General features: G+C 48.3%; 1 protein-coding gene across 2 annotated transcripts in view; it reads right to left on the reverse strand.

The window, feature by feature from the left end:
* Positions 1-2,935: 2,935 nt before the first annotated feature.
* The window catches only part of CCNB1 (cyclin B1), a 78,451-nt gene continuing 54,635 nt past the window's right edge, over positions 2,936-26,751 (reverse strand). Inside the window, exons 7-9 of one of the 2 annotated variants that reach the window (XM_033929841.1) lie at positions 19,633-19,773; positions 7,054-7,164; positions 2,936-3,145 (exon numbers count right to left, since the gene is read on the reverse strand). In XM_033929841.1, coding sequence (XP_033785732.1) covers positions 3,041-3,145; positions 7,054-7,164; positions 19,633-19,773 — 357 coding nt within the window. In that variant the 3' untranslated portion in view covers positions 2,936-3,040. The remainder of the gene's footprint in view (positions 3,146-7,053; positions 7,165-19,632; positions 19,774-26,751) is intronic. The other variant, XM_033929850.1, reaches the window with a different exon arrangement.

Below are 26,751 nucleotides of genomic sequence, written 5' to 3' on the forward strand. Positions count from 1 at the left end.
TTTAAGGATTGTAGGATTGAAGAGAGATTTGCTAGTGAAGGCAGTTTGAAGTTTGAACAAGTGCTAAATGACAAGTGAGTGGAGTCATCAGGGATGTGTGAAGGAGAGGCAGGAAGAGAAGGTCCGAGATGGGATCTAATATCCTTGATTTTTGTGTCAAAGTAAAGTGCCAGCTCGGTGGCAGTCAGCTGTGTGGTTAGGGGTAAGGGTTTCTTTTTAGAATATGAAGAAAGTGATTGAACTAGATTGAAAAGAGCAGAGGAATTACGGGTGGAGGTGATATATTTAGAGTAGTATTCTTTCTTAGTTTGTTGAATGATAGTTTTGTAGTGGGAGGCTTTTTCCTTAAAGAGAAACCGTGGCTAGGCCAAATGATTTCTGCTTAAACTTACAGCGCTGCTTGAGAACCACCAAGCGAAGATACTGCTGATGTGGTGGCCACATGCGACTATTTAAATAATCTCAGTTTCCCTTTGGAAATGTCTAACTCTGAGAAACTAAGTGACTCATATGAAATCCATTGCCAATCTGACCAATTTCTCCTTCTTGGACACTATGAAGTAAATGGAATAACTTCCCTTAGGTCCGGAAGAACTTAAAAAACTATTTAGTTACAAGTTCTAGCATCCCTTGAAAGGGATCTCGCACCAGCGTCACCCTTTGGATACTCAACACAGTAACACCAAGAAATAATCTGAAATGGAAGAAAATAATTCAAAAGGTACAATCATCTTGAATAATGTTCAAAATCCTGTGACCCTGTCATTATTATAGCTCCCTTTCCGTGAGAAAGCCAAAAGAGCTATCAGAGGGAGTAATGACTCTTCCAAGTGAAGCAGAGGTCTGGTAACAAGTTGGAGGAGAGTTGTAAGTTCTGAATAGAAGAAAGGAACTCTCCTGAGAACATACCAGTCTTGCAATGTAATAATGAATGATAGAATTCTGAAAAATAAGATTAATCTGTGGCAGCCTATGTTATCTGAAACTGCATGCAAGCTTCTCCAAAACCCAACTGCCCTTAAAGGGTAATTTTTTTTTCCAATGCAGCCCAGGGAAAGCAAAAGGTTGGACACCCCTGCTGTAGACCCTTCTATGCTAGAAATAGAAAAAGACAGTTTTGCCCACAGGAAATTGTGAATAGCCATTATGCCCCTAGAAACTGCTCCATATGTTCAGTAATTATTTCTATAGCACTACCAGACATTCAGCACTGCACAAAAGCACCAATATTAAGGAAACATCCAAACCCATAGTCTCACCCCTTTGGAGTCAGAGAGAGATGAGGAGATACCCGAATGAAACACCAGGTACTCTCCTGCGACTGACGACTTGTACCGCGATTTGCCTTCTACCGACCCAGTGTGGAGGAAAGCCGAGACTGGGTGGTCAAGCATAGAGCATATTCTCTCCTAAGCGCCTGTAGACTCCCAAATGAGATAACACTATCGCGGCAAATTGATCAACTTGGGAGACCTCCACACACCAAGCTCTAATGTCTCATCAATGCAGAAAACTGCTATAAACTTCCGCATCTGACCCTGAAGGCATAGAAGCCACGGCAGACACTAATAAGTCAGCTGCAAAAGAAACTTACTTAACACTGTGGCGCTCCCACCAGTGCAGGATCACAAGTGCGAGCCTCTTGCTTGCTGTAAGACACCGGCTCCTAGCTTACTGGCTGGATAATTTAAACACAGCCGCGGCAAATATTGACTCAGGTCAGCTTTGTTGAGAACTATCAATGCTGTTGTAATCCCGGCAGTGCATGATAACAAGCGTGTGCCTGTTTTGTGGATAAATATGCTGGCCCCATTTAACTGTGTTGTAAACACACCTGGAGCCAACCACCAAGTAATTTGACACAGCTGGTGCATACATTCAGTAAAAGCAACATCGGAGACACAGTATGAAAGCCACGACGTTCTCTTCAAAGTAGGAAATTAAGTGTGCGTCTCCTGCGCATGGGAAGGTATCAGCTCCTTAAAAGTATTTTGAATTATATACCCGAAGCCCTTCCATGAAGTATCACACATTCCTTAATAAATTTAAATGAAACACTGCTACTGCCTTACCAAGTTCAGCATTTTATAAAATAACTATAAAACCTGCCGTTTACTACCACTAAAAGACAAAACCCGCAATTGCAGTTCCAATAGTGTTAGTAATCAAATACTTATAACTTCGATGTCAGTGCCAGTAAATGCTGGTTGCTTAGCACTAGCAGGGCAGAAATGTTTAGTAACTGATCTTTTTTTTTTTAAAGGGAAAGAAGAAAATTAGAGACCAAGGCAGACCTTCTATCACTGGAGGGAGGGTGAGGCAGGGACCTGGGGGGGCCAGGTGTAACCCCTAAAGCCGGCACCATTCAGCCAGACACCCCTGTCTCACTGAAGAGAAAACCTCAACAGGAGAAAATTGCCCAGTCACATCCAGAATCCAGGAGCTAGTTGAATAGCGACCATCACCTGCTGGGAGATAGAGCATACTGAAGATGCAGGAGGCATGCCAGCAAATAGGACCACCTCTAAATTAGTTCCTCTATCTCCACCTGCTGGTAGATATGCCCCATCCCCATTGGTCTCTAGATTCATCTGCTGCTGTTGCTAAGGAAAATGGTACTATTCTGGTTTGGATACTGTGGGTTTAGCAAAAGGAAGCAGACTAAACTCTGAAATCTATCTGTTGGGTCATTAGTTCATTCACACCACCAAGCTTGTTTTCAGTCAGAAAGCAGGTGATAGATGTACTACTGTGAGTAGATGTATTGCCAAGTAGAAACCAAAGCTTCAGTTAAAACTTGAGTCTCATAAAACTGCATTATAATATGCATTCTTCATATCCCAGCTGAGTATATTTAAAGTCTACTTAACAAGTTTTAGTGTAAGGTTCAATTTCCAGATAAGTAAATCAAGCACATGAGTTAACACTTAATAACCTCAATTAAAATAACTCAAAATTTATTAAGTAAAATATATAGCATTTACAAAAGCACATGGTGCCAATAACTGAAAGCTACTAAAATCTTGTTATATCACAGCGGTTAAGACATCAGGGGTTTTGCCATGTCCAGAATGACAGCAGTTTGAAGCTGTGGAATACAACTAATCTTCATTTGTCGACTGCTGGCATATTTGTTCTTCACTGTCTGAAGGGGAAAAAAAAAAGCCATGGAGTTAGTAATAGGGCTGCATTTTACTTAAAATTTTTTACCATGATGAATTGTGGTAAGGAGGCAGAGTTGGAATATGCAGTTCACTGTAGGCCTATTGCATCAGCAATGTGCTATTTTGCATAAGCAGCAATTTTCAAGTTTCATTAACACAGTTGATATTAAATTGTCGATTTTATCAGGGTTTTGCTTCTTAGTTAAATCAGCGCAATGTGTTATGACTTCTCATGCTATAAATACTTATGATTTGCTCAAAAACTATGATAGAGAAATTAGGTTCTTACTTGCTAGTTTTCTTTGCTAGCAGGTAAGGGAAAGAGCCCTTTAGACCGGTACAGCCTCGGGATTTGGGGGGTTGTTTTTTTCCCTTCGGAACAGACTCCACTGGCTCTAAGCCGGAGGCCTGACTGGTATTTGTGGCTAGGCTGACAGCTGAGGCACCTCTACAAGAACTTGGAGAGGTGGAGGAATGGGGGAGGGACCCAGCACGAGACCCGCTGCGTTTGACACCCCCCCCTGGAGGTCAAATGGATCCCCAAACAGGACCCGTCCAAGTTCTGACCAGCACCAGAAAGGGGACCAGGCGTCCTAAACAAAAGCCAACAGCTCTAACAGGGGAAGCTTTAAATTTTTTCCTCTCACCTGCTTGAAGACTGAGAAAGACTGAGTTGGGAGGGGGAGCCTCAGCTAATATACTACAACCAAGATTTTGGTCTCAAGTCTCCACCTGCTGGTCATAGTGAGATATTACCCATCAGTAAATAACTGTACTGGTCTAGAGAATGACATGGAAGTGTCCTATACCTTAAGACAGGGGTGTCCAATGTCGGTCCTCGAGGGCCGCAATCCAGTCGGATTTTCAGGATTTCCCCAATGAATATGCATGAGATCTATTTGCATGCACTGCTTTCAATGCATATTCATTGGGGAAATCCTGAAAACCCGACTGGATTGCGGCCCTCGAGGACCGACATTGGATACCCCTGCCTTAAGAGATGTTCAAGGCTGAAAGTGTCATCTTCATTTGGTTTAAATTATTGCAGGTCTGATGATCTGTGCCAGATAAGTGCCATGGTATCTTGCCTGTAGCAACCTTTTCTATTTTGGCAGTTAGGTCAACACCATTTGACTTAAGATGAATTCTATCCTTTTCTTCTAGACCTTGCTAGCAATTCTAGAACCGAGTAGGGCTTGCTTGAAGTCAAGGCTCCATATAGCATTTGGGTATATTAAATGAATAGTGTTGGCCAACACTTAGGTTTGTATACCGCACCATCTCCACAAGCGTAGAGCTCGGCACGGTTTACAGGGTTAGGTTGAAAAGGAGCTACAATGAAGGGTTATAGGAAAGGAGCTAGGAAGATAGAGGGACAGGGTACCAAAGAGCAGGAGGTGTTAGATTTTTGAAAAGAGCCAAGTTTTCAGGTGTTTGCGGAAGGATTGGAGGGAGCTTGAAATTCTGAGCGGGGATGTGAGGTTGTTCCAGAGTTCTGTGGTTTTAAAGGGGAGGGATGTTCCTAGTTTTCCTATGCGGGATATACCTTTTGCAGAGGGGAATGATAGTTTCAGTTTTTGGGAGGATCTAGTGGAATTAGGGTTAGAGGAGTTCCAGAAGAGTGGGATAACGGGAGGGAAGATGCCATGTAGGATCTTGAAAGCTAAACAGGCACATTTAAAGATGACTCGAGTGAACTGGGAGCCAGTGAAGTTTGGACAGGAGTGGGGAGACGTGGTCTAACTTGCCTTTAGTGAAAATAAGCTTGGCCACAGCATTCTGGATTAGCTGAAGTCTATGGAGTTTTTTTTTTAGTTAGGCTTAAATAGATGGAGTTGCAATAATCCAGTCTAGAGAGGATGGTGGATTGAACAAGAACGACGAAGTGAGAATGATGAAAGTACGATCTCACTTTCCTCAGCATATGAAGACTAAAGAAGCATTTTTTTTACCAAGAAGTTGAGGTGGTCATTGAAGGAGAGAGATGAGTCTGATGATGCCAAGGACTTTGCTTGAAAACTCAAGCTGAAGAGTTGAGCCGGAAGATAATGGGATGGAGGTGGGTGAATGACCTAATATTGGGCCAAGCCAAAGTAGCTTGTTTTGGACTTGTTCAATTTCATTTGTACAGAATGTGCTCAGGATTGAAGGTTCATTATGCATGCGGATATGTTCTCAGCGAGGTTAGTGAGGTTCGAGTCGGTCTCAAGGAGGATAAGGATATCGTCAGCATAGGTGTAGAGAGTTTCCAGGAGGGATAGATGAAGGAGTTTCAAAAGAGGACATGTAAATATTGAAAAGGATAGGAGAGAGGGGTGAGCCTTGCGGGACTCCCCATATCAGCTTCCAGGGAGGGGATGAGGTACTGTTTATGTTAACGGTGTAGGAGCGTAAGCGTAGGAATTTTGAGAACCAGTCTAGGACTGTGGAACTTATGCCTATTTCAGAGAGTTGGAAGATTAGGATATCATGATGGACAACGTCGAATTGTAGAAGTACTACGAATTTGTTGTGAGAATGAAGTTGATGTACCTTAGAGATTAGCGAGGCTAATAGGGATTCGGTGCTGAAGTTGGGTCTGAAGCCGAATTGGTGGGGTAGGAGAATAGAGAATCTTTCTAGATAGGATGAGAGTTGAGTGGATATGATGGATTCTAACATCTTGGTTAGGAGAGGGATATTTGCTATTGGACGGTAATTGGAGGGAATAGAGGGGTTAAGGTCGATCTTTTTCAGTAGAGGGGTTAGTGCAATATGTCCCATATGTCTCCTGGCATCTAGTTTAAAGACTATGCAGTTCTGATGTAGAAAGTTTCAACTTAAGTTGGTCAAACAGCCTAACAGTCATTACAGGTAAAAATGACAAGTCATAGGCATTAAGATTCTAGCATAGATACAATACAATGTATATAATACATACTTATGACCTATATTGTACCATTAATGTTAAAACAAAATAAAGCTAGTTAATACTAGGAACTCAAGATTCAAATTGGTCTTAGTGTTAAAGTGCTAGAAAATAGTGTACTCAAACACCCAGAGATGGCACTTATACGTCTAGTAGTGATGTTTACTGATCCTATGCCTCTCCCAATTGAGCCACCAAGAACCAAAATTAAAGCAGGCAACTAGTCAAGATGCTTACTAAACTGTGGTATAACTAGTTGGAGATTTGTATCATAATCTTGCTCTGCCCTGCAAAGATGGAAGATCACCAATTCTTGTAAGCTAACTATTGGGCTTAAGCCTGTAGTTAAGTTTTGTATACTCAGTACATTTCAGTCTTCTACTTCCCATCAGGGACTATTTTATAGGTCAATTTTGGGTTGCTCCCTCTCTGCGAAGCTGGTTTCATAAGACTCAAGTCAAAAAACAGTGCTTACTAATCAAAATAATGTTGCAATTAGTTTTGCCACTACATTTCAAATCAGTAGAAGAAAAAAAAAAAAGTTGACAAAAAATGAATAGCTCTCAAAGAAATGTATGCTACATTTCTCATCCTGGGGAGAATGGAAACATGAAATAAAAAATGCTTGTTGACTTGGTCATGATCAGAGATCGGCCAAACAGTAGAAGTTTAAACCTACTGCTTAGTAGAATCTGCTGAGTTCTAGATCAGTTGTTCCTGGAAAACTCCAGCTAGTCAGGTTTTCAGGATAGCCCTAATAAATAAGCATGGAGCAGATTTGCATGCCAGTTACCTCTCATTATTTGCAACTCATGCATATTAAACCTATCTTGAAAACACAACTGGCTGGTGGTCCTCCAAGACAGGGTTGGGAACCACTGTTCTAGGTCAACTATACTGGCTACAACAGGATGATGTGCTTGGATAGGTTATAAAAGTCATACTGAAACTTAACTCACTAAAAATAACCTGACTGCTTACCAAATGCTTTGTCATTTTTCGATTCACCTTCACAACATTCTTGGCAATATGCTGCATGACCGGTGTAAGGTCACTTACACTGTATGATGTATAGTGCTGTAATGTGGGTGTCTGAGGGGAGAGAAAGCACAGTTACTTACCATAACAGGTGTTATCCAGGGACAGCAGGCATATATTCTCACATGTGGGTGATGTCATCTACGGAGCCCCAGCGCGGACAGCTTTTCAAGCAAACTTGATTGAAGTTTCAAGTTTGCTACACTGCACCATGCATGTGCATGCCTTCTTGCCCACTAGAGGGCGCATCCCCATCTCGTGGTCCTCAGTTCCATAACCAGCAAAGAAGCCATCCCCGGGGAGGAGGGCGGGTTGTGAGAATATGCCTGCTGTCCCTGGATAACACCTGTTACGGTAAGTAACTGTGCTTTATCCCAGGACAAGCAGGCATGATATTCTCACATGTGGGTGACCTCCAAGCCAACCAAAAAAGGGCAGGTGGGAGGATGGCAATTTAGGAAAACAGGTTACGTAACACCGACTGGCCAAACCGGCCGTCGCTTCTGTACAAAGTGTCCAGACAGTAGTGGACGGTGAACGTATGAACCGAAGACCAAGTGGCAGCTTTACTTATGTCCTCCACAGGAGTAGACCGGAGAAAAGCAACAGATGCTGCCATAGCCCGGACCTTATGCCCCGTGACTCGACCATGGAGCGTGAGACCAGCCTGAGCGTAGCAAAAAGAAATACAAGCAGCCAACCAGTTGGACAAGGTGCGCTTGGAAACAGGATGTCCCAACCGATTAGGATCAAAGGACAAAAACAATTGAGGAACCTTCCGATGAGACTTGGTACATTGGAGATAAAAGGCCAACGCCCTCTTACAGTCAAGCGTGTGAAGCGCCGCCTCACCAGGATGAGAGTGGGGCTTCGGGAAGAACACCGGAAGAACAATGGACTGATTGAGGTGGAAATCAGACACAACCTTAGGCAAAAATTTAGGATGGGTGCGAAGAACCACCTTGTCATGATGAAACACAATAAAAGGTGGATCCGCAACCAAAGCCTGCAGCTCACTAATCCGACGAGCGGATGCGAGCGCAAGCAAAAAGACCACCTTCCAAGTGAGAAACTTAAGATGAGATTTGTCGATAGGCTCAAAAGGAGGCTTCATCAGTTGAGCTAAAGCAATGTTACTTACCGTAACAGTTGTTATCCAGGGACAGCAGGCAGCTATTCTCACTAGTGGGTGATGTCATCAGACAGAGCCCCGGTACGGACGTCTCACAAGCACGTGTTGCTTGTAGAAACTTAAAAGTTTCTAGATGCCCGCACCGCGCATGCGCCGGTGCCTTCCCGCCCGGAGGTCCGGGCGTGTCTCCTCAGTTCAGGTAGCTAGCCTGAGAAGCCAACCCAGGGGAGGTGGGTGGGACGTGAGAATAGCTGCCTGCTGTCCCTGGATAACAACTGTTACGGTAAGTAACATTGCTTTATCCCAGGACAAGCAGGCAGGTATTCTCACTAGTGGGTGACCTCCAAGCTAACCTCAGTGGGATGGAGGGGGAGTTGGCGACTTGAGAATAAATTTTTCAATACTGTTTGGCCAAACTGTCCATCCCGTCTGGAGAGAGTATCCAGACAATAATGTGAGGTGAATGTGTGAACCGAGGACCAGGTGGCAGCCTTACAAATTTCCTCGATTGGTGTTGATCTGAGGAATGCTACTGAGGCTGCCATTGCTCTGACCTTATGGGCTGTGACCTTACAAGGAAGTGATAATCCAGCCTGGGCATAGCAGAAAGAGATACAAGCCGCCATCCAATTAGAGATGGTGCGCTTTGATACGGGTCTTCCCAACTTATTAGGGTTGAAGGAGACAAAAAGTTGAGGAGTGGTTCTGTGTGGCTTGGTGCGATCCAGGTAGAAAGCCAACGCACGTTTACAGTCTAGAGTGTGAAGGGCCGATTCTCCGTGGTGAGAATGGGGCTTAGGGAAGAATACTGGAAGTACAATGGATTGGTTGAGATGAAATTCTGAGACCACCTTAGGCAGGAATTTCGGGTGAGTGCGGAGGACCACCTTGTCATGATGGAATACTGTGAATGGTGGATCCGCCATCAATGCCTGGAGTTCGCTGACTCTGCGAGCGGACGTAAGGGCTACCAGGAAAAGCACTTTCCAGGTGAGATACTTAAGAGGGGCCCTGTTGAGTGGTTCAAACGGGGGCTTCATGAGACGGGAAAGGACTACATTGAGGTCCCAAACTACCGGGGGTGGTTTGAGAGGAGGGTTAACATGGAAGAGTCCTTTCATAAATCTGGCGACCACCGGATGGGCCGAGAGGGGTTTCCCTTGTAGGGGCTGGTGGAACGCCGCAATAGCGCTCAGGTGGACTCGTATGGATGTAGACTTGAGTCCGGATTGAGATAGGTGTAGGAGATAGTCCAGCACGGAGGATAAGGAAGCTCGCTGAGGTTCCTTTGATTTAGAAACACACCATGAGGAGAATCTAGTCCATTTCTGGGAGTAGCATTGCCGAGTGGCGGGCTTCCTGGAAGCTTCCAAGACCTCCCTCACTTCTTGAGAGAATTGGTGAGGGGTTACGTTGAGAGGAACCAAGCTGTCAGGTGGAGAGACTGCAGGTTGGGATGAAGCAGTGATCCTTGATGTTGAGTAAGTAGTGAAGGAAACACTGGAAGTGGTACTGGTTCCCTGCTGCTGAGTTGAAGTAGGAGGAGAACCAAGGTTGTCTGGGCCACCGAGGAGCTATTAGAATCATGGTGGCCTGTTCGAGTTTCAGCTTGACCAGAGTCTTCTGGATCAGCGGGAATGGTGGGAACGCATATAGAAATCGTTTCCCCCAGTTCAGTAGAAAAGCATCTGCCTCGAGGCGATGAGGGGTGTAGATCCTGGAGCAAAACTGAGGCAGTTTGGAGTTGTGGGGAGCCGCAAAGAGGTCTATCTGAGGCGTCCCCCACTGTGTGAAGATTTGGTGAAGGGGGCTGGAATGGAGAGTCCATTCGTGCGGTTGTAGTAGACGACTCAGTTTGTCTGCTAAGACGTTGTTCTCCCCCTGAATGTAGACTGCTCTGAGGAAGGCGTTGTGGCGCACCGCCCAGTCCCAGACTCGTAGAGCTTCCTGGCAAAGGAGGGCCGAGCCCGTGCCTCCTTGCTTGTTGATATAATACATGGCGGCCTGATTGTCTGTGCGAATGAGGATCACCATGTCGTGAAGTAGGTGTTGGAAAGCTTGGAGCGCATTGAAGATGGCTCTGAGTTCCAGTAGATTGATTTGGTGTAGTCTTTCCGCACTGGTCCAGAATCCTTGGGTGCGGAGACCATCCAGGTGGGCCCCCCATGCATAATTCGACGAATCGGTTGTGAGAACTTTCTGATGGGGGGGAGAGTGCATCAGCAAACCTCTGGATAGATTCGAAGAGGTCATCCACCAAAGTAGAGACTGCCGAAGAGCAGGTGTGACTAAGATGTGTTTGGATAGTGGATCGGACGTCTGATTCCACTGTGATGCCAGGGTCCACTGGGGGATCCTGAGATGGAGTCTGGCAAAGGGTGTCACATGTACTGTGGAGGCCATATGGCCCAGGAGCACCATCAGTTGTCTCGCCGGTAGGGTTTGGCGAGAAGACACCGACTGGCAGAGATGAAGAAGGGACTCCATGCGTTGCAGAGGCAGGAATGCTCGGAGTCGGGTGGTGTCCAGGACCGCTCCGATGAAGGGGAGGGACTGGGTGGGTTGTAGATGAGACTTGGAAAAGTTGATCTCGAAGCCCAAATTCTGGAGGAAGTAGGTTGTAGCCAAGGTCGCCGAAGTGACCTCTGGGGCTGACGGGGCCTTGATGAGCCAGTCGTCGAGGTATGGGAACACCTGTAGACCCCTGTCCCGGAGTGCCGCGGCCACTACCACCAGGCACTTTGTGAAGACTCTGGGGGACGAAGATAGGCCGAATGGTAGCACTCGATACTGTAGGTGCAGATTTCCCACCCGAAATCTGAGGAACTTTCGGGAGGCCGGGTGAATGGGGATGTGAGTGTAGGCCTCCTTGAGATCCAGGGAGCATAACCAGTCGTTCTGCTCGAGGAGGGGGTATAGAGAAGCCAAAGTCAACATGCGAAACTTCTCTTTGACCAGAAACTTGTTGAGGGCCCGAAGGTCTAAAATGGGTCGCAGGTCGCCCGTTTTCTTCGGGACGAGGAAGTACCGGGAGTAAAACCCTCGGTTCAATTGGTCTGACGGGACCGGCTCGACAGCCCGAAGCTGAAGTAAGGTTTGGACTTCCTGAAGAAGAAGGGCGGTCTGCGTCGAGCTTGAAGGATACTCTCTTGGAGGATGGTCCGGGGGGACCCGATGGAATTGAAGAGAGTATCCTTCTCTTATGATGGTAAGAACCCATAGGTCCGTGGTTATGGCCTCCCATCGATGGTAAAAAAGATGGAGGCGGCCCCCTATGGGAGAGGCTGAGTGCAGAACGGTGTCGGTTATGCTCCCGGGAGGGGAGTCAAAAGGGCTAGGGAGCCTTAGGTGCAGCCGGTGGCTGAGGTTTTTGCTGAGACTTCTGGGGAGGTTGTCTCTTCGCAGGTTGTCTCGCAGCAGGCGTTTGTCTGGGCATGTAACGCCGCTGGTAAATCAGGGGTGGCCTGGAAGGTCGAGACTGATGGGGTTTGGGTTTGGGCCGCAGGATGGATTGAAAAGATTTTTCATGATCCGACAGCTTCTTGGTAACAGTTTCGATAGACTCATCGAACAGGTCAGCTCCCGCACATGGTACGTTGGCGAGTCTGTCCTGGAGGTTGGGATCCATATCGATTGTACGGAGCCATGCCAGGCGACGCATGGCTACCGCGCTTGCGGCAGCACGTGCCGAGAGTTCGAATGCATCGAAGGAGGATTGCATCAGCTGGAGGCGTAATTGGGAGAGGGAGGCTACCACTTCCTCGAACTCGAATCGAGCTTGGGTGTCTATGAACGGAGTGAACTTGCGGAGCACCGGCAAGAAGAACTCCAGATAGGAAGAGAAAAAGAAATTGTAGTTCAGCACCCGTGACGCCATCATGGAGTTTTGATAGAATTTTCTACCAAATTTGTCCATCGTTCTCCCCTCTCGGCCCGGCGGTACAGAGGCGTAGACCTGGGAGGGATGAGAGCGTTTAAGAGAGGACTCGACCAGTAGGGATTGGTGGGAGAGTTGAGGGCCCTCAAACCCTTTATGGTGCACGATGCGGTATCGAGCATCGAGTTTGCTGGGAATCGCCGGTATGGAGTACGGTGTTTCGAAACACTGCATGAAGGTCTGATCCAGCAATTTATGCAGGGGGAGCCGAAGCGACTCCGTTGGAGGGTTAGGTAAATGCATGGTGTCCAGATACTCTTTGGAGTATCGGGAGCCCGTGTCAAGGGTCACATCCAGATCATCCGCCATTTGTCGGAGGAATGATGAGAAAGATAATTGATCCGCCAGCGTCGGTCTGTGGGACGGGCTGGAGGAGGAGGAGGCCTCCGGGTCCATGGACATCAGGGAGTGGCAAGGAGAATCGGGTACGGGTGTCTCCTCGTACTCCGGTCCCTCCGGAGGGGACACCTCTGATGAGGAGTATCCCATACGTTGCAGTTTTTTCTGCGGTGACACCTCCGAATGGCGTGAAGAGTGCCAGGATGAGTGTCTTGATCGGTGCCCGTCTCGGTGGCGGGACGGGGATCGGGATCGTCTGTGCATCGCATGGTCTCCCGATGCCCCCAAGTGGTGGATCGCAACTGGGGTTGCGATGCGGATTCTTGCGATGCTACCCAAGTCTGGTAAGGAGTACGGAAGAACTCTTCCTGACTATGCCCAGGGCTTTGAGTATCGATCGGAGGTCTGGTCCCATGTTGGCGCGGAGGCGTAATGGGCTCTAATGGCGGCATATCGGTAAGCGAGGCTTGCCGCATGGGCATCGCCGCCCTCCCCCGTTCGTCCTCGTCGGTTTTCGAGGTCGAACGGCGTGGAGGAGGGGGAGGGGGCGGACCGCCCCTTTGGACCGGTACGTCACCCTGTATGGCAGCGATGAGCCCGGGTCCGATGGTCTGCATGAGCTCAACGAATTGAGCTTCCAGCATGGACCGTAGCGAAGCCGATAAGGAGGGATCCGCACCGAAAGGGGGTCCTCCTGCACGGTCATCGCGCTCCTTCGAGGTCGAGTGCTTCTGCTTAGTAGCTTTCGGCACTTTGATGACCACTGGTGGCACTGTGGAAGGAAGAGGTACCTGAACCGAGGAGACCGGGGCAGGCACCGACGTCGAGCTCGTGGATGGTGTCGGGATGAACGATGCCGGTTTCACCACACTCGATGCAGGAGGGGTCGATACCGGTTTCGCCCGAACCGGGGAGGTATCAGATGAAGTGGAGGCTGAGGGATCCTTAGCTGCGTCCATCTTGAACATCGATTCCCACAATAGGCAACGCCGCTTGAATGAGCGTGCCGTGAGGGTAGAGCAAGGCCTGCACGATTTCGGAATGTGGTCAGGGCCCAAACACTGCAAACAGCGCCGGTGAGGGTCCGTGAGTGAAATCGTGCGTTGGTACTTGCTGCACTTTTTAAACCCGGTGATTGGCCGGGACATAGGCCGGAAAATCTCCGCCGCGAGGTCGAAGCCAGTGGGCCTGAGCCACGTGGCCGGCCTGTTCGACCCGCCGGAGGAAATAATCTTCTTTTTTTTTTTACTGAAAAAGAAAAGTACTGTTAACTGTAATTAAAAGAAAGCGAAAACGCGGACAAGGAAGGCAAATTTAACTGAATTCAGCTAGCGCATGATGAAGTTGAACTTCTCAGCTCCGCGGAAAGAAAAGAACTGAGGAGACACGCCCGGACCTCCGGGCGGGAAGGCACCGGCGCATGCGCGGTGCGGGCATCTAGAAACTTTTAAGTTTCTACAAGCAACACGTGCTTGTGAGACGTCCGTACCGGGGCTCTGTCTGATGACATCACCCACTAGTGAGAATACCTGCCTGCTTGTCCTGGGATAAGACCACATTAAGATCCCAAACTACAGGAGGAGGTTTCAGAGGAGGATGAACATTCACGAGACCCCTCATGAAACGAGTTACCAGAGGATGAAGAGAAAGAGACCGACCCTCGAGATGCCGATGGAACGCCGCAATGGCACTGAGATGCACCCGAATGGAAGTAGTCTTCAGCCCAGACTTAGACAGATGCAACAAATATTCCAGCACCGAAGACACTGGAACCGAACTCGGGTCCAGATGGTTCGAGGAACACCAGGATGAAAATCTGGTCCACTTCTGGGAATAACAAAGCCTAGTCGAGACCTTGCGCAAGGCTTCCAAAATCTCCCTCACAGACTGAGAAACAGGAACCAAAATCAAGGGGAAAGGAACCAAGCGGTCAGATGTAAAGACTGAAGATTGGGATGCAACAGCGAACCCCGACTCTGAGACAGCAGAGAGGGAAAAACAGGCAGAAGCAGAGGCTCCCTGACACTGAGTTGAAGGAGCAGGGAGAACCAGTGCTGCCGCGGCCAACGAGGCGCAATGAGAATCATAGTGGCTCTGGTCGATTTGAGATGTACCAACGTTCTCAAGATCAGAGGAAAAGGAGGGAACGCATAAAGGAACCTCCCCCCAGTCGAGAAGGAAGGCATCAGCCTTGAGATGGTCCCGGGAGTACATCCGAGAACAATAGAGGGGCAGTTTGCGAGTCTTCGGGGAGGCAAACAGATCCACCTGAGGAGTTCCCCAGCGGTCGAAGACCTCGCACAGAACCCGGGAGTTCAGCGACCACTCGTGCGGCTGGAGAAGACGACTGAGTTTGTCTGCCAGACAGTTCCTCTCTCCCTGAATGTAAACCGCACGTAGGAAGATGTTCTGGGAGACCGCCCATTCCCAAAGGCGCAGGGCTTCCCGGCACAGGGACCAAGAGCCCGTTCCCCCCTGCTTGTTCACATAATACATTGCCACCTGGTTGTCCGTCCGCACGAGGACTACCTGATTGTGTAGCAAGTGGCAGAACGCTCGAGCCACCAGAAAAATGGCACGAAGCTCCAACACATTGATGTGACAAAGACTGTCCTCTGCCGACCATAGACCCTGAGTCCGCAGACCGTCGAGATGAGCCCCCCACGCGTACTCTGAGGAGTCCGTGGTCAGGACCTTGCGATGCGGAGGAACGAGAAAGAGCAAACCCCCGGAAAGATTGGAAGAGTTGGTCCACCAACGGAGCGAGCGTCTCAAAGAAGGAGTCACTGTTATCGGACAAGAGACTGGGTCGCGATCCTGACGCCACTGCGAGGCCAAAGTCCACTGAGGAAGCCTCAGATGCAAGCGGGCGAACGGAGTGACTTGGACCGTCGATGCCATGTGGCCCAGAAGAATCATCATGCGCTGAGCCGATACTACGGGCATCAGCGATACCTGGCGACTCAATCGAAGCAGGGCCTCCAACCGAGGGGGGGGAGGAACAAACGGAGGCGAACCGTGTCCAGCACGGCTCCGATAAACTAAAGGGATTGAGCCGGGCACAACTGAGACTTGGGAAAGTTCACTTCGAACCCCAGACGTTGAAGGAAGATGATAGTCTGTTGGGTCGCTGAGATAACCCCCTCCCTGGTCAATGCCTTGATCAGCCAATCGTCCAGGTAGGGAAAGACCTGTAGCCCCCGAGATCTCAGGGCTGCAGCGACTACCACCATACACTTCATGAAGACTCGAGGGGACGAAGCCAGTCCGAAGGGGAGGACCCGATATTGAAGGTGCGACTCCCCCACCTGAAACTGTAAGAACTTGCGGAAGGCGGGATCCACCGGAACATGAGTATATGCTTCCTTCAAGTCCAGGGAACACATCCAGTCCCCTTCCTCCAAAAGAGGGTATAAAACCGGAAGCGACAACATACGGAACTTCTCCCGGACCAGGAACTTGTTGAGCTTTCGGAGGTCCAAAATGGGGCGCAAGTCCCCGGTCTTCTTTGGGACCAAAAAGTAACGGGAGTAAAACCCCCGCCCCCGCTGGTCGGGGGGTACCGGCTCCACCGCCCGAAGGCTCAACAAGGCCCTGGCTTCCGCGAGGAGAAGAGGAAGCTGGGCTCGATTGCACGGAGAAGCCCCCGGCGGATGTTCCGGCGGCGTGGCTGAGAAATTTAGCGAGTAACCCTCTGAGATGATCCGAAGCACCCAAGCATCTGAGGTGATCCCGGTCCAGGCCGCATGAAAGGCCCGCAGCCGACCCCCGATGGGAAGGGGGTCCGGCAAGAGTGCGGAGGGGGCCCGCCCCCATCCGCACATCACGTCAAAAAGACGGCGCCGGCTTGGACGCCCCCTGCGCCTGAGTTTTGGTTGGCCCGCTCTACCCTGTTGCGGGGGGTGCCGGGGCGGAGGCCTAGAGAATGCCGGCGTGGACTTTTGCGGGTATCGCCGCGGGGGAGGTCTGAATGGTTTCTGTGGCGGGGCCCGAGGTTTAGGACGGACCAAGGAGGCGATGGAGCGCTCATGTTCCGACAGTAGTTTGGTCGCCGCCTCCAGGGACTCGAACAATTCCGATCCAACACACGGTAGATTGGCCAGACGCGCCTGCAAGTTGGGGTCCATATCAACCGTACGAAGCCATGCCAGCCGGTGCATCGCCACTGCAAAGGCGGAGACCCTCGAGGCCAACTCAAATGCGTCGTAAATTGCGTGAAACAGGTACAGACGCAATTGGGACAAGTTGGCCACAAAAGTACCAAAACTTTCCTTATGGGAATCTGGCATGACTCCATGATAACGGGGCAAGTCTTTCACCATGTGTCGAAGATAGGACGAAAATGTGAAAGCATAATTGAGGACCCTGGTAGCCATCAACCAATTGGAATAGAGGCGGCAACCAAACTTGTCCAGGGTCCGCCCTTCCCATCTGGGAGGAACCGCCGCCGAGACCCTAGAGGGCTGTGATTTCTTTAGCGCCGACTCTACAAGCAACGACTGGTGAGACAGTTGTGCTTTATCGAAGCCCTTACATGGGATGGTCCGGTACTTGGATTCCATCTTAGACGGCACCGCTGTGACTAAGAGGGGAGTCCAAATTTCTCAGGAAGGTCTGATGGAGGACCTTATTGAGAGGCAAACGAGGAGTTTCTCTCGGGGAGAGGGCAAGTCTTGCTCCTCCAAAAACTCCTTCGTATACTGAGAGCAGGAGACTAAGTCCAGGTCCAAAGCACGTCCCATATCCAGCACGAATTTTGAAAAGGATGAGGGCTTGGAAGGCGGGGAAGGAGTTCGAGAAGCCCGAGCCGCCAAAAAAGGGGAAGCTTTGCGGGAATACCGAGGCTCCCTACCAGTACCAGACCCCGATCCCCACGAGGCCATACCTAGTGACCTCGAGGAGGTCGGGGACCGCCTTCGCCCCGAGGAGCCCCTGTGGGAAGTCCCCGGGGTACGAGGCACTGAGGCCTGCCCCCTCCGTCTGGGCGAGGAGTCTCTCGAACCCCCTCCCTCGGAGGAACGGAAAAGCCTTGGATTGTCGAGGCGGAGCTCCAAGACACGCAAGGTCTCACCCCCGGTCGGCGAGGAGCGACCGCGTCTCCGAGGAAAACCCCGAGAACGCTTGGGCTTCCTCGGCCGACGCCTCGCCCGAGGCCGAGGAGCCCCGGGAGGACCTCGACGAAGAGGAAGTGGAAGAGATCCTCCTAACCCGATGCACCTTGTCCCGAGGCCGCACGCTCCGCTCAGGCTGGTCAACCGAGACCGAGGTCGAGGGCAAGGTCGGGGTCGAGGCCGGGAGGGCCCCGGGGGCCGAAGCCGAGGGTACCGAGACCGAGGCCGCCGACGCCGGGGCAGTCGAGGTAGACGCCGGCTGCAGGTGCACGAGGGCCCCGGACAGCTCCGAGGCAATAAGCGCTTGGAGCAAGTCCTGGAAGACTGGAACCGCCATCATGGCCGGTAGGTCCGGGGCCGGCGGGTGCTCCCTGGAGGGCGACCTCGGTCTCTAGTATTCCCTCGGGGCACCCGACTTTGACGCTCGGGGCGGGGCCGAGGACGATCCACCCGCCGTCGAGGAGCCCGAGGATGGCTTCGTCGCAGACCCTGGAGTCGAGGAAGGAAGCGAGGACTTACCCTGGGCAGGCTTGGATGAAGCCGGTGTCCGCAGCGAGGTCGAGGGACCCGAGGCCGAGGTCAAGGCCGGGGCCGAAGCCGAGGCCGACGTCGAGGCCTTCCCCGCCGCGGAGTCCACAGCGAAGAGCTCCGCCATTCGGGCACGGCGTCGGCGGAGAGCTCTAGACTGAAAAGTAGAGCACCTATCACAGGAATCCGTAGGATGCTCAGGACCAAGATAGATCAAGTACCACCGGTGTGGATCGGTAATAGAGAGCAACCGATCACACCGGGTGCACTTTTTAAAGCCTGTCAAGGGACGGGACATGAAAACCGAAAGGGCCGGGAACAAACGAGGTTCCGTGGCCGCGGCTACCGGGAGCCCCCGGAACAAATTTTTTTTTTTTTTTTTTTTGACGAAAACAGACGAACTAATAAAAACAACAAAGCAAGCACAGCGACCGAGCGAATACATTCAGCCGCAGTGTCAGAAGGCAAAAGCTATAGAGCACAATTTCCACAGGGCTTCTGGCTCCGTGGAAAAAACTGAACTGAGGACCACGAGGTGGTGATGTGCCCTCTAGTGGGCAAGAAGGCATGCACATGCGTTGTGCAGTGTAGCAAACTTGAAACATCAAGTTTGCTTGAAAAGCTGTCCGCGCTGGGGCTCCGTAGATGACGTCACCCACATGTGAGAATATCATGCCTGCTTGTCCTGGGATAAATATAGTTAACAGGCTGCAACAATCAAGGCTTATTCATTACAACACTAAGTAGATTACCAGTTAGGTTGGTCCCAATAAAATATAAAAATCAAGTTTGAGACTTGACCACCACAGCTCTATTTTGTTTTTAAGTGACCACTTAATTGTGCCAAATTATAAGCCTTTCGGTGAATATTTAGTGGTTGCTCATATACTGTATCTACATGAGGTAGAACATTCAGGACTTGAGGCATGTTTTCATAAGGTTGAATATTTACTATAGTCTTATGGACCACCCTGTTATCAGATTATAGAATTAAAAAAAAAAAGTCAAGACATCAAAATCATGATGCACTAAGAACCTTTCAAAGTTTTACAGCACAATAGAGTAGTAGCCTAAACTTATAAGTTATCCTGTGGATGTTGCAAGTGACCAAGCATTTAGCCACTTTGTGTTATGAGACTTGTCAAGCAATAGAGTAGACAAAGTAGGTCCTGATGGTGTCCAAACACAAAAGCAAGCTTTCATTAAACACATGAACAAAAAAAATGGTTTCTTTGATAAGTAATTCCTGCTGTGTTAAGTTCATGTATTTTAGTTTTAATGCAGCAATATCCTTCTGCAATTACCGACTGATGTAGGCCAGTTAGCTGAAGCAATTTGTTGAGTCATCATTGCCAACATTGGTTTAATAAAATTTGATATACCACCAGCACCTACTTTGTGTCTGTCTACTCTGCTGTCTCTTGGAGGTACCTCATACAAAAAACAAACAGAAAAAGATCCTTCATAAGACTTACCCAGTCACCACCACTCAGAACTTTAAGTGCCAAGTAAAATGCAGCAGCTGCAATCTGAGAAGGCACGTAGTGTACCATATCATAGTCTACTAAGACAAGTTCCATGAAGTACTTTGCCAAAGTATGGTGCTCTGAGCTGGCCTAGAAACAAAGCCATGCAAGTTTAAGATTAGTATTATTACAAGAAAAAAAACCAGTCTTATCTACTGATAGTTACAGAAGCCTTTAGTTAAAATAGGTTATCCAAGTAGCTTAAGGATGGACTCAAAGTGGTCAACTGAATTCTTTTCACTACCCTCTGCTGATCACGCACTCAGAATGAAAGGCGAGTAGTGGAGTTCAAAACCCATTGTGGGGCTAATTGTCAATCTCAAGTACTGAATAAGGAGTTTGAAGTATGTTTGTGGATGTCTTGAAAATTGGGGTAGAGCATGGGAAGTATCTACAAACTAAATTCTTGGCAGTTAAATCTTGCACCAAAACATTATTACTGCACATTGAGCTCCATAAGCAAGCAAAAAGCCAATATGTACAGACCAGAGCCACCTTGTGTTGATGAGGTCAAGCTATTATCACAAAATTTGTGTCCAAGGTAAGAAGGATGCTTAACTACATAGAGAGGCATAAGCCTATATAAAGGTGAAAAAGTGTGTTCAGTTTTGGAGGCTCATCTTGCCAAAGATGTTAAGATTTGAAGCTGCCAGATGTATAGGAAATATACCCTAAGAATACCTGTGCAAAAGTTGCTCATACATTCTAGGAGCATGCTCAAAAATACTTGCAAATCAGGAAAGTGCTGGTTTATAGAACATGTCGCTCACATGAAGTTCTAAATTCTCATGTGCGCAACATTTGCGCACACCCAGACAATCCTTCGAGGGAGCATTGCCTAGGTGAGAAGATCAGAGGTCCGATACTCAAAAAAGCAAGTCTGTTTAGTAGGAAGCCATAAAACTAGACAAGATGAAGCTGCAAATCAAGAAAGACTCCCAATATTGTGAACAAATCATTAACAAAATTCAAGGCAGCATGGGATAAGAGGATCCCTACAGATCAGGTAACCTAATCTTCAGGATACACTAATCCAAACAATTCAGAATATTGTGAATATTCATATACTGCCTCCACTGCATGCAAGTTCCCAGATTCATCATGGGTATCCCGAAAACCAGGTCTAGAGCCTCTGCTAAAGAGGCTTTTCAATCAAAAGTTAAACTTGCATGTTATCCCTTAAATCACATTGCATGGAGTAGCAGGTATAGCCCTGGTCACCTTCTAGGAAGACCATCTTATCTGTGGTTTACTATGACTAAGTTATGGAGAAATTAGGTTCTTACCTGCTAATTTTATTTAGTCTCTCTAGATTGGTAATAGCTCACCGTGACCATTAGGTGGAGACAGACAAAACTTTTGGCTGTAGTATAAGTGGGTTGTGCAGTCCCAAGTACAATCAGTCTGCCGAATAGCCAAGAAACTAAGTGCGAAGTATAACAGAAACTTCACTCTGCACAGGAGTAACAATTAACATGAAAAAACTGTTGGAAATTTGAGAAGGACCTTACATTTGTCTTGGTGGGGGAGAGTTAAAGCTATTAAAATGATGATATTGCCTGTGGTATGCTATCAGATGGGAATGTTACCAGTTTTTTTTAAGGGGGTCCTTTTATAAAAAGTTAAACGGTATTCTTACAAAATTTGGTTGGGCAAAACTTGTAGAATTGCTTTAGTATCTCTACAAAAATCAAGTGGAGGGTGGGGTAAATTTTCTCGATTTCTATAGGTATCAAGCCTATATTTTGAGACAAGGTATGTATTGGGTCCTCCCAGAGCTCATTGATAATACTCCAGATTGGTTGTGGTTGGAATGGCGACTCATGTTCTTAGTATTAAAATGCCTAGGTTATATAAAGAAAACAGAATATTTATGGATACATGGAAAACTCAAGTATGTTAATAATTTAACGCCTACTCCAATCTATAAATCAACTAATCAAACAATATGGTTAAACTCCAAGATTCAAATTGGCGGATTTAAGGTCATCTGGAAGCACTGGATGATTGCAGGTATACGAATTTTGGGAGATGTTATTTCAAATGGTAAACTGCTTGACTTCAGTTGCAACATAAATATGGTCTTAAATCAAAGATTTAGATGGCTGCAACTGAAGCAGGCTATTAAGAAGGGGTTCCGTGAATGGAAAAATCTCAATAATCAGTATAGTCTGGAGTTCTCATGCTTTCAAGTGGACTTCTCGGGTCACCAGGCCGCACAGTGGTATAAATTGATAAATGGATTTATAAATAAAAAACCTAAAAATGGACTTAGGGACATCTGGATCATTGAGATTAAGCATCAAATTACGGCATCTCAATGGTCACGAATTTGGTCTTGGAGAATGAGATCTACAGTGTCTGCATCTGAGACAAACTTGTTGTTTTCTTTTGCATAGAGCATTTTAGACCCCAGTTAGATTACAAAAGTTGGATAGCTCTAAGTCTACTAGATGCTGGCATTGTAATCTGGAAGCAGGGACTTTAGATCATTTAATATTCTATTGTCCCTGTATCATGGCATTTTGGAAATCAATCTGGTCTCAAATTAATTGTTTTAGAAAAATCATGTAGCATCATCATATGATACAATAATGTTCGGGATGTCAATGAGAACAAAGTCAAATTTCATCAAGTAAATAAACTTTTGATCATGACAGGAGTTGCCATACAACATATTACCAGTAATTGGAAAAATTACAGTAGACTAAATTATACCTTCTGGTGGAATTCGTTATGCCACATTTACAAAATGGAAAGAATTGCCATACAAAAAAAGGAGTTAATTTTAAAAAGATTTGGGGGCCATTGACAAGTTATTGCAATGATTAGACACCATTATTCATTGAAGGTACATTTGCACATAGGGGGGAGGGGAGAAGGTATAAAGTTATATTAAGGTTTGATCAATTAATATTTATATGAAATTAGATTGAAATGTTTGTGAGGGGAGGGTATAAATGTGTTTTTAGAAAGATGTTAAAAGAAATACAAGAGTTAAACTGTTTATAGGGTTTATTTTATTAATTTTTTTTAAATGAATAAAGAATTTGAAAAAAAAACAAAAACCTTTAGAAACGTCCCCACATCTTGTCAGCTAAGTCAGCCAATTCAAAGGCCACTGTTCTTCTAATCTCCCAATACCTACCAAAACACCCCCAACACTCATGAAAGAAGACAGACAGGGAGGGGATGAAAGAAAATTAGAAGGTTAAGAATCTTTCTCCTTCTTAAATCTCTCTCCAGACTGGCACAGCTCACTGATGGGGATGTACCAAAGCAGTACCCATCATGGGTGGGACCTCTGAAGGTCTGCCACAAGCATGCCCTCCCTTGAACACTGCATCCTGATGCGCCAGAACAGCCCACTTGTTCTACAGCCATATGTTTGTGTCTCAGTCACCACCTGCTGGCCATGGTGAGCTATTATCCCCCCCCATCAGTGAGCTGTGCCAGTCTGGAGAGACACTTAATGTGAATCGATATTTGTGGCTGCTAATTGAACACAGAACTTATAAAATCTACACAGAATAGCATATAAAATCCTTTTATCAACATTAAAATCCATTTGGCCAATTCCCCTGATTTCTTGAATAGACTGCTTATTCCATATGCCCCAAAGAACCCTCTGCTCCATTTCCCAAAATCTTTTAGCCATACCTTCCATGAAGCACATTAACACAATGTGCTCATACATTTTTTCTATTACTGCACCCACACTTTGGAATGCCACTCCAAACCACCTAAGAGAAGACATGTCTTTATCTGACTTAAGTCTAAACTAAAAACCTACCTGTACAAAGATGTTTCCAATGTTTAACTGTCCTGTTCAGGATGTATTTTTAGAATTTGACTGATCTACCTATTACCTGCTACCTTTCCTAGTGTTTTCTCCACTTGTTCTCTTTACTAGTGCTGCCCGATTTGAAGCGATTCACCAGGACAAAAAAAAAACCCAAAGGCCTCCCAATTCGTTGACTGACCCTCTCCCCTAAAGCAGGAGTGGCAGCGCTGCCTCTTGCTGGCTTGCTGCTCCTGCTTTAGAGGGCGAGTGGGGAGGGTCAGTCGGGAAGTGGCTTACCAGCTGACCTCCTGCTGCTGTGGTGTCTGTCTTCCCCATTGGCCTACCGGAATCAATTTTCCTAATTTCAGCAGCCTGCAATAAGATCGCTGGCGCTAGCGATCTTTGCAAGCTGCTGTACGGCTTTGGAGCTCTCTTCTCTGCCGCGGTCCCGCCTCTTCTGACAGAGGAGAGGCAGGACCGCAGCAGAGAGAAAACACTCCGAAGCTGTATGGCAGCTTGCAAAGATCACTAGTGCCAGCGATCTTATTGCAGGCTGCTGAAATTAGGAAAATTGATTCCAGGAGGCCAGGGGGAACATGCACAGAGGGAGGGAGGGGAGGGGTTCAAAGATATGTGCATATGCTGGATTTTGGTGGGGGGGGGGGAAGAAATAATGGGTCTGAAAATAGGATAGGAAGAGGGATGATGGACAATGGGATTTAGGGAGGGAAGGAACAGAAAGGGAGAGAAGTTGGACACAAGGGATGGTGTGGAGGGGGTTAGAGATACTGGATAGGAGGGTAGTTGGGAAAGGAAAGATATAGTGGACCCTGGGGTGGTGGGGAAGGAGGGAGAGATGCTGGATGAAAGGGTAGTTAAATAAAGGTGGATCTGTGGATAGAGATGAAAAAAAAAGAAAGATGCCAGAGCTCCGGGGGAGGGAAGGGAAACGGAAGGGATGGTGTGGAGGGGGGATAGAGATACTGGATAGGAGGGTAGTTGGGAAAGGAAAGCAATGTTACTTACCATAACAATTGTTATCCAGGTACAGCAGGCAGCTATTCTCACTAGTGGGTGATGTCATCTGACAGAGCCCCGATACGGACGTCTCACAAGCATACTTGCTTGCAGAAACTCAGAAGTTTCGAGATGCCTGCACCGCGCATGTGCCAGTGTCTTCCCGCCCGATGGTCCGGGCGAGTCTCCTCAGTTCAGGTAGCTAGCAGAGAAGCCAACCCAGGGAAGGTGGGTGGGACATGAGAATACCTGCCTGCTTGTCCTGGGATAAAGCAATGTTACTTACCGTAACAGTTGTTATCCAGGGACAGCAGGCAGCTATTCTCACTAGTGGGTGACCTCCAAGCTAACCCCAATGGGATGGTGGGAGAGTTGGCAACTTAGGAGAATAAATTTTGCAATACTGTTTGGCCAAACTGTCCATCCCGTCTGGAGAAAGTATCCAGACAATAATGAGAAGTGAAGGTCCTCCCCTCTCGGCCCGGAGGCACCGAGGCATACACCTGGGACGGATGAGATCGCTTGAGGGAGGACTTGACCAACAGTGACTGATGGGAGAGCTGGGTGCCTTCAAACCCCTTATGATGCACCGTGCGATACCTGGCATCCAGTTTGCCAGGAATGGAGTACGGTGTTTCAAAACAGCGCATGAAGGTCTGGTCGAGGAGCTTGTGGAGAGGCAGGTGAAGAGACTCAGCAGGAGGATGAGGCAGATGCATGGTATCAAGGTACTCCTTGGAGTAGCGGGAACCCGAGTCCAAGGTGATGTCGAGATCATCCGCCATCTGCCACAGAAAAGATGAAAAAGACAGCTGGTCCGCCAACACAGGACGCTGAGACGGACTGGATGAGGTCGAGGCCTCCTGATCCAAGGAGACATGGGATCTATAAGGAAAGAACGACCTCACGGTATCCTCGAACTCCGGGCCCGGAGGAGGCGAGACATCCGAAGATGAATATACCATACGAGGAAGCTTCTTCTGAGATGAGACTGTAGAATGTCTGGACGAATGCCTTGAAGAATGCCTGGAGCGGTGCCCCTCCCTCCGTCTCTAAGGAGATCTGGAACGATGACGTGAAGAGGGCTCCGCAGAGGCCTCCAACGAATAGATGGGGCTGGAGGCCATAGAGCGAAGAGGAGGATGGGTCGACGCCTCTCGAGCAGCATTCCACGGGTCGAGAGACGGCTTGGCAAGCAAGGGACTCCGGAAGAAATCCTCCTGATGACGCCCAGGGCTTCGACTACTTGGAGGCAAATCCCAATTGTCTCCGCCCGAAGCAGAGATGGGTTCGAGAGGCGGCATCTCACTAAACGAAGCACGCCTTGTTGAACTGGCAGCCAAATGCCGAGCCTCCTCGCCTAGCAGTGAGAGCTAGCGGCGAGGCGGAGGAGGCGGCTCGACCCCATGAGAGGGTTCCGCGTGCCCATGCTGGATCGTGGCAAGCCACTTGGGGCCCATGGTAGTCATGAGGAAATGGGCTTCCATGAGCAACCGCATCGAAGCCGACAAGGGGGGAGCCGCATCTGAAGTGGGACCCCCTGTACGGTCTTCGCAATCCCGGGTGGTCGAGTGCTTGGCCTTAGCAGCCTTAGGCACTTTAAGAACTACTGGGGGAACCGTCTGCTGAGTCACCTGACCTGAGACCGAAGAAGGCACCGGAGCAGGAGGCGGGGTTGAAACTGGAACAAAGGAAGCCGGTTTCAAGAGACCCGATGCATGAGTAGAAGTCGACTTTGAAGGCGAAGGGCTGGTCAAAGCTGTAGGTTCCTTGGAAGCTTCCATAGAAAACATTGACTCCCACAGGAGACAGCGACGCTTGAAAGCACGCGCTGTTAGAGTGGAACACGGCCGGCACGATTTCGGAAGATGTTGAGGCCCGAGACACTAAACAGTGTCGATGCGGGTCCGTCAACGAAATCGCGCGCTGGCACTTGATACACTTTTTAAAACCGGTAATAGGCCGGGCATAGGCCGAAAAAGCTCCGCCGCTAGATCGAAGCTGCGGGGCCCCAGCCACGTGGCTGACCTGGTCGAATCGATGGAAAAATTTTTTTTAAAAAAAAAAAAAAAACAACTGAATAGAACACACAATAAGAGAAAAACTCAAAACCGCGAGCACTAGAAGGCAAGAACAAGGGTTCACTCAGCGCAGAGAGTTGAAGCAAAACTTCTCAGCTCCGCAGAAAGAAAAGAACTGAGGAGACACGCCCCGTGCATCGAGCGGGAAGGCACTCGCGCATGCGCGGTGCGGGCATCTCGAAACTT

The sequence above is a fragment of the Geotrypetes seraphini genome, chromosome 1, assembly GCF_902459505.1.
Source record: "Geotrypetes seraphini chromosome 1, aGeoSer1.1, whole genome shotgun sequence".
NCBI lineage: Eukaryota > Metazoa > Chordata > Amphibia > Gymnophiona > Dermophiidae > Geotrypetes > Geotrypetes seraphini.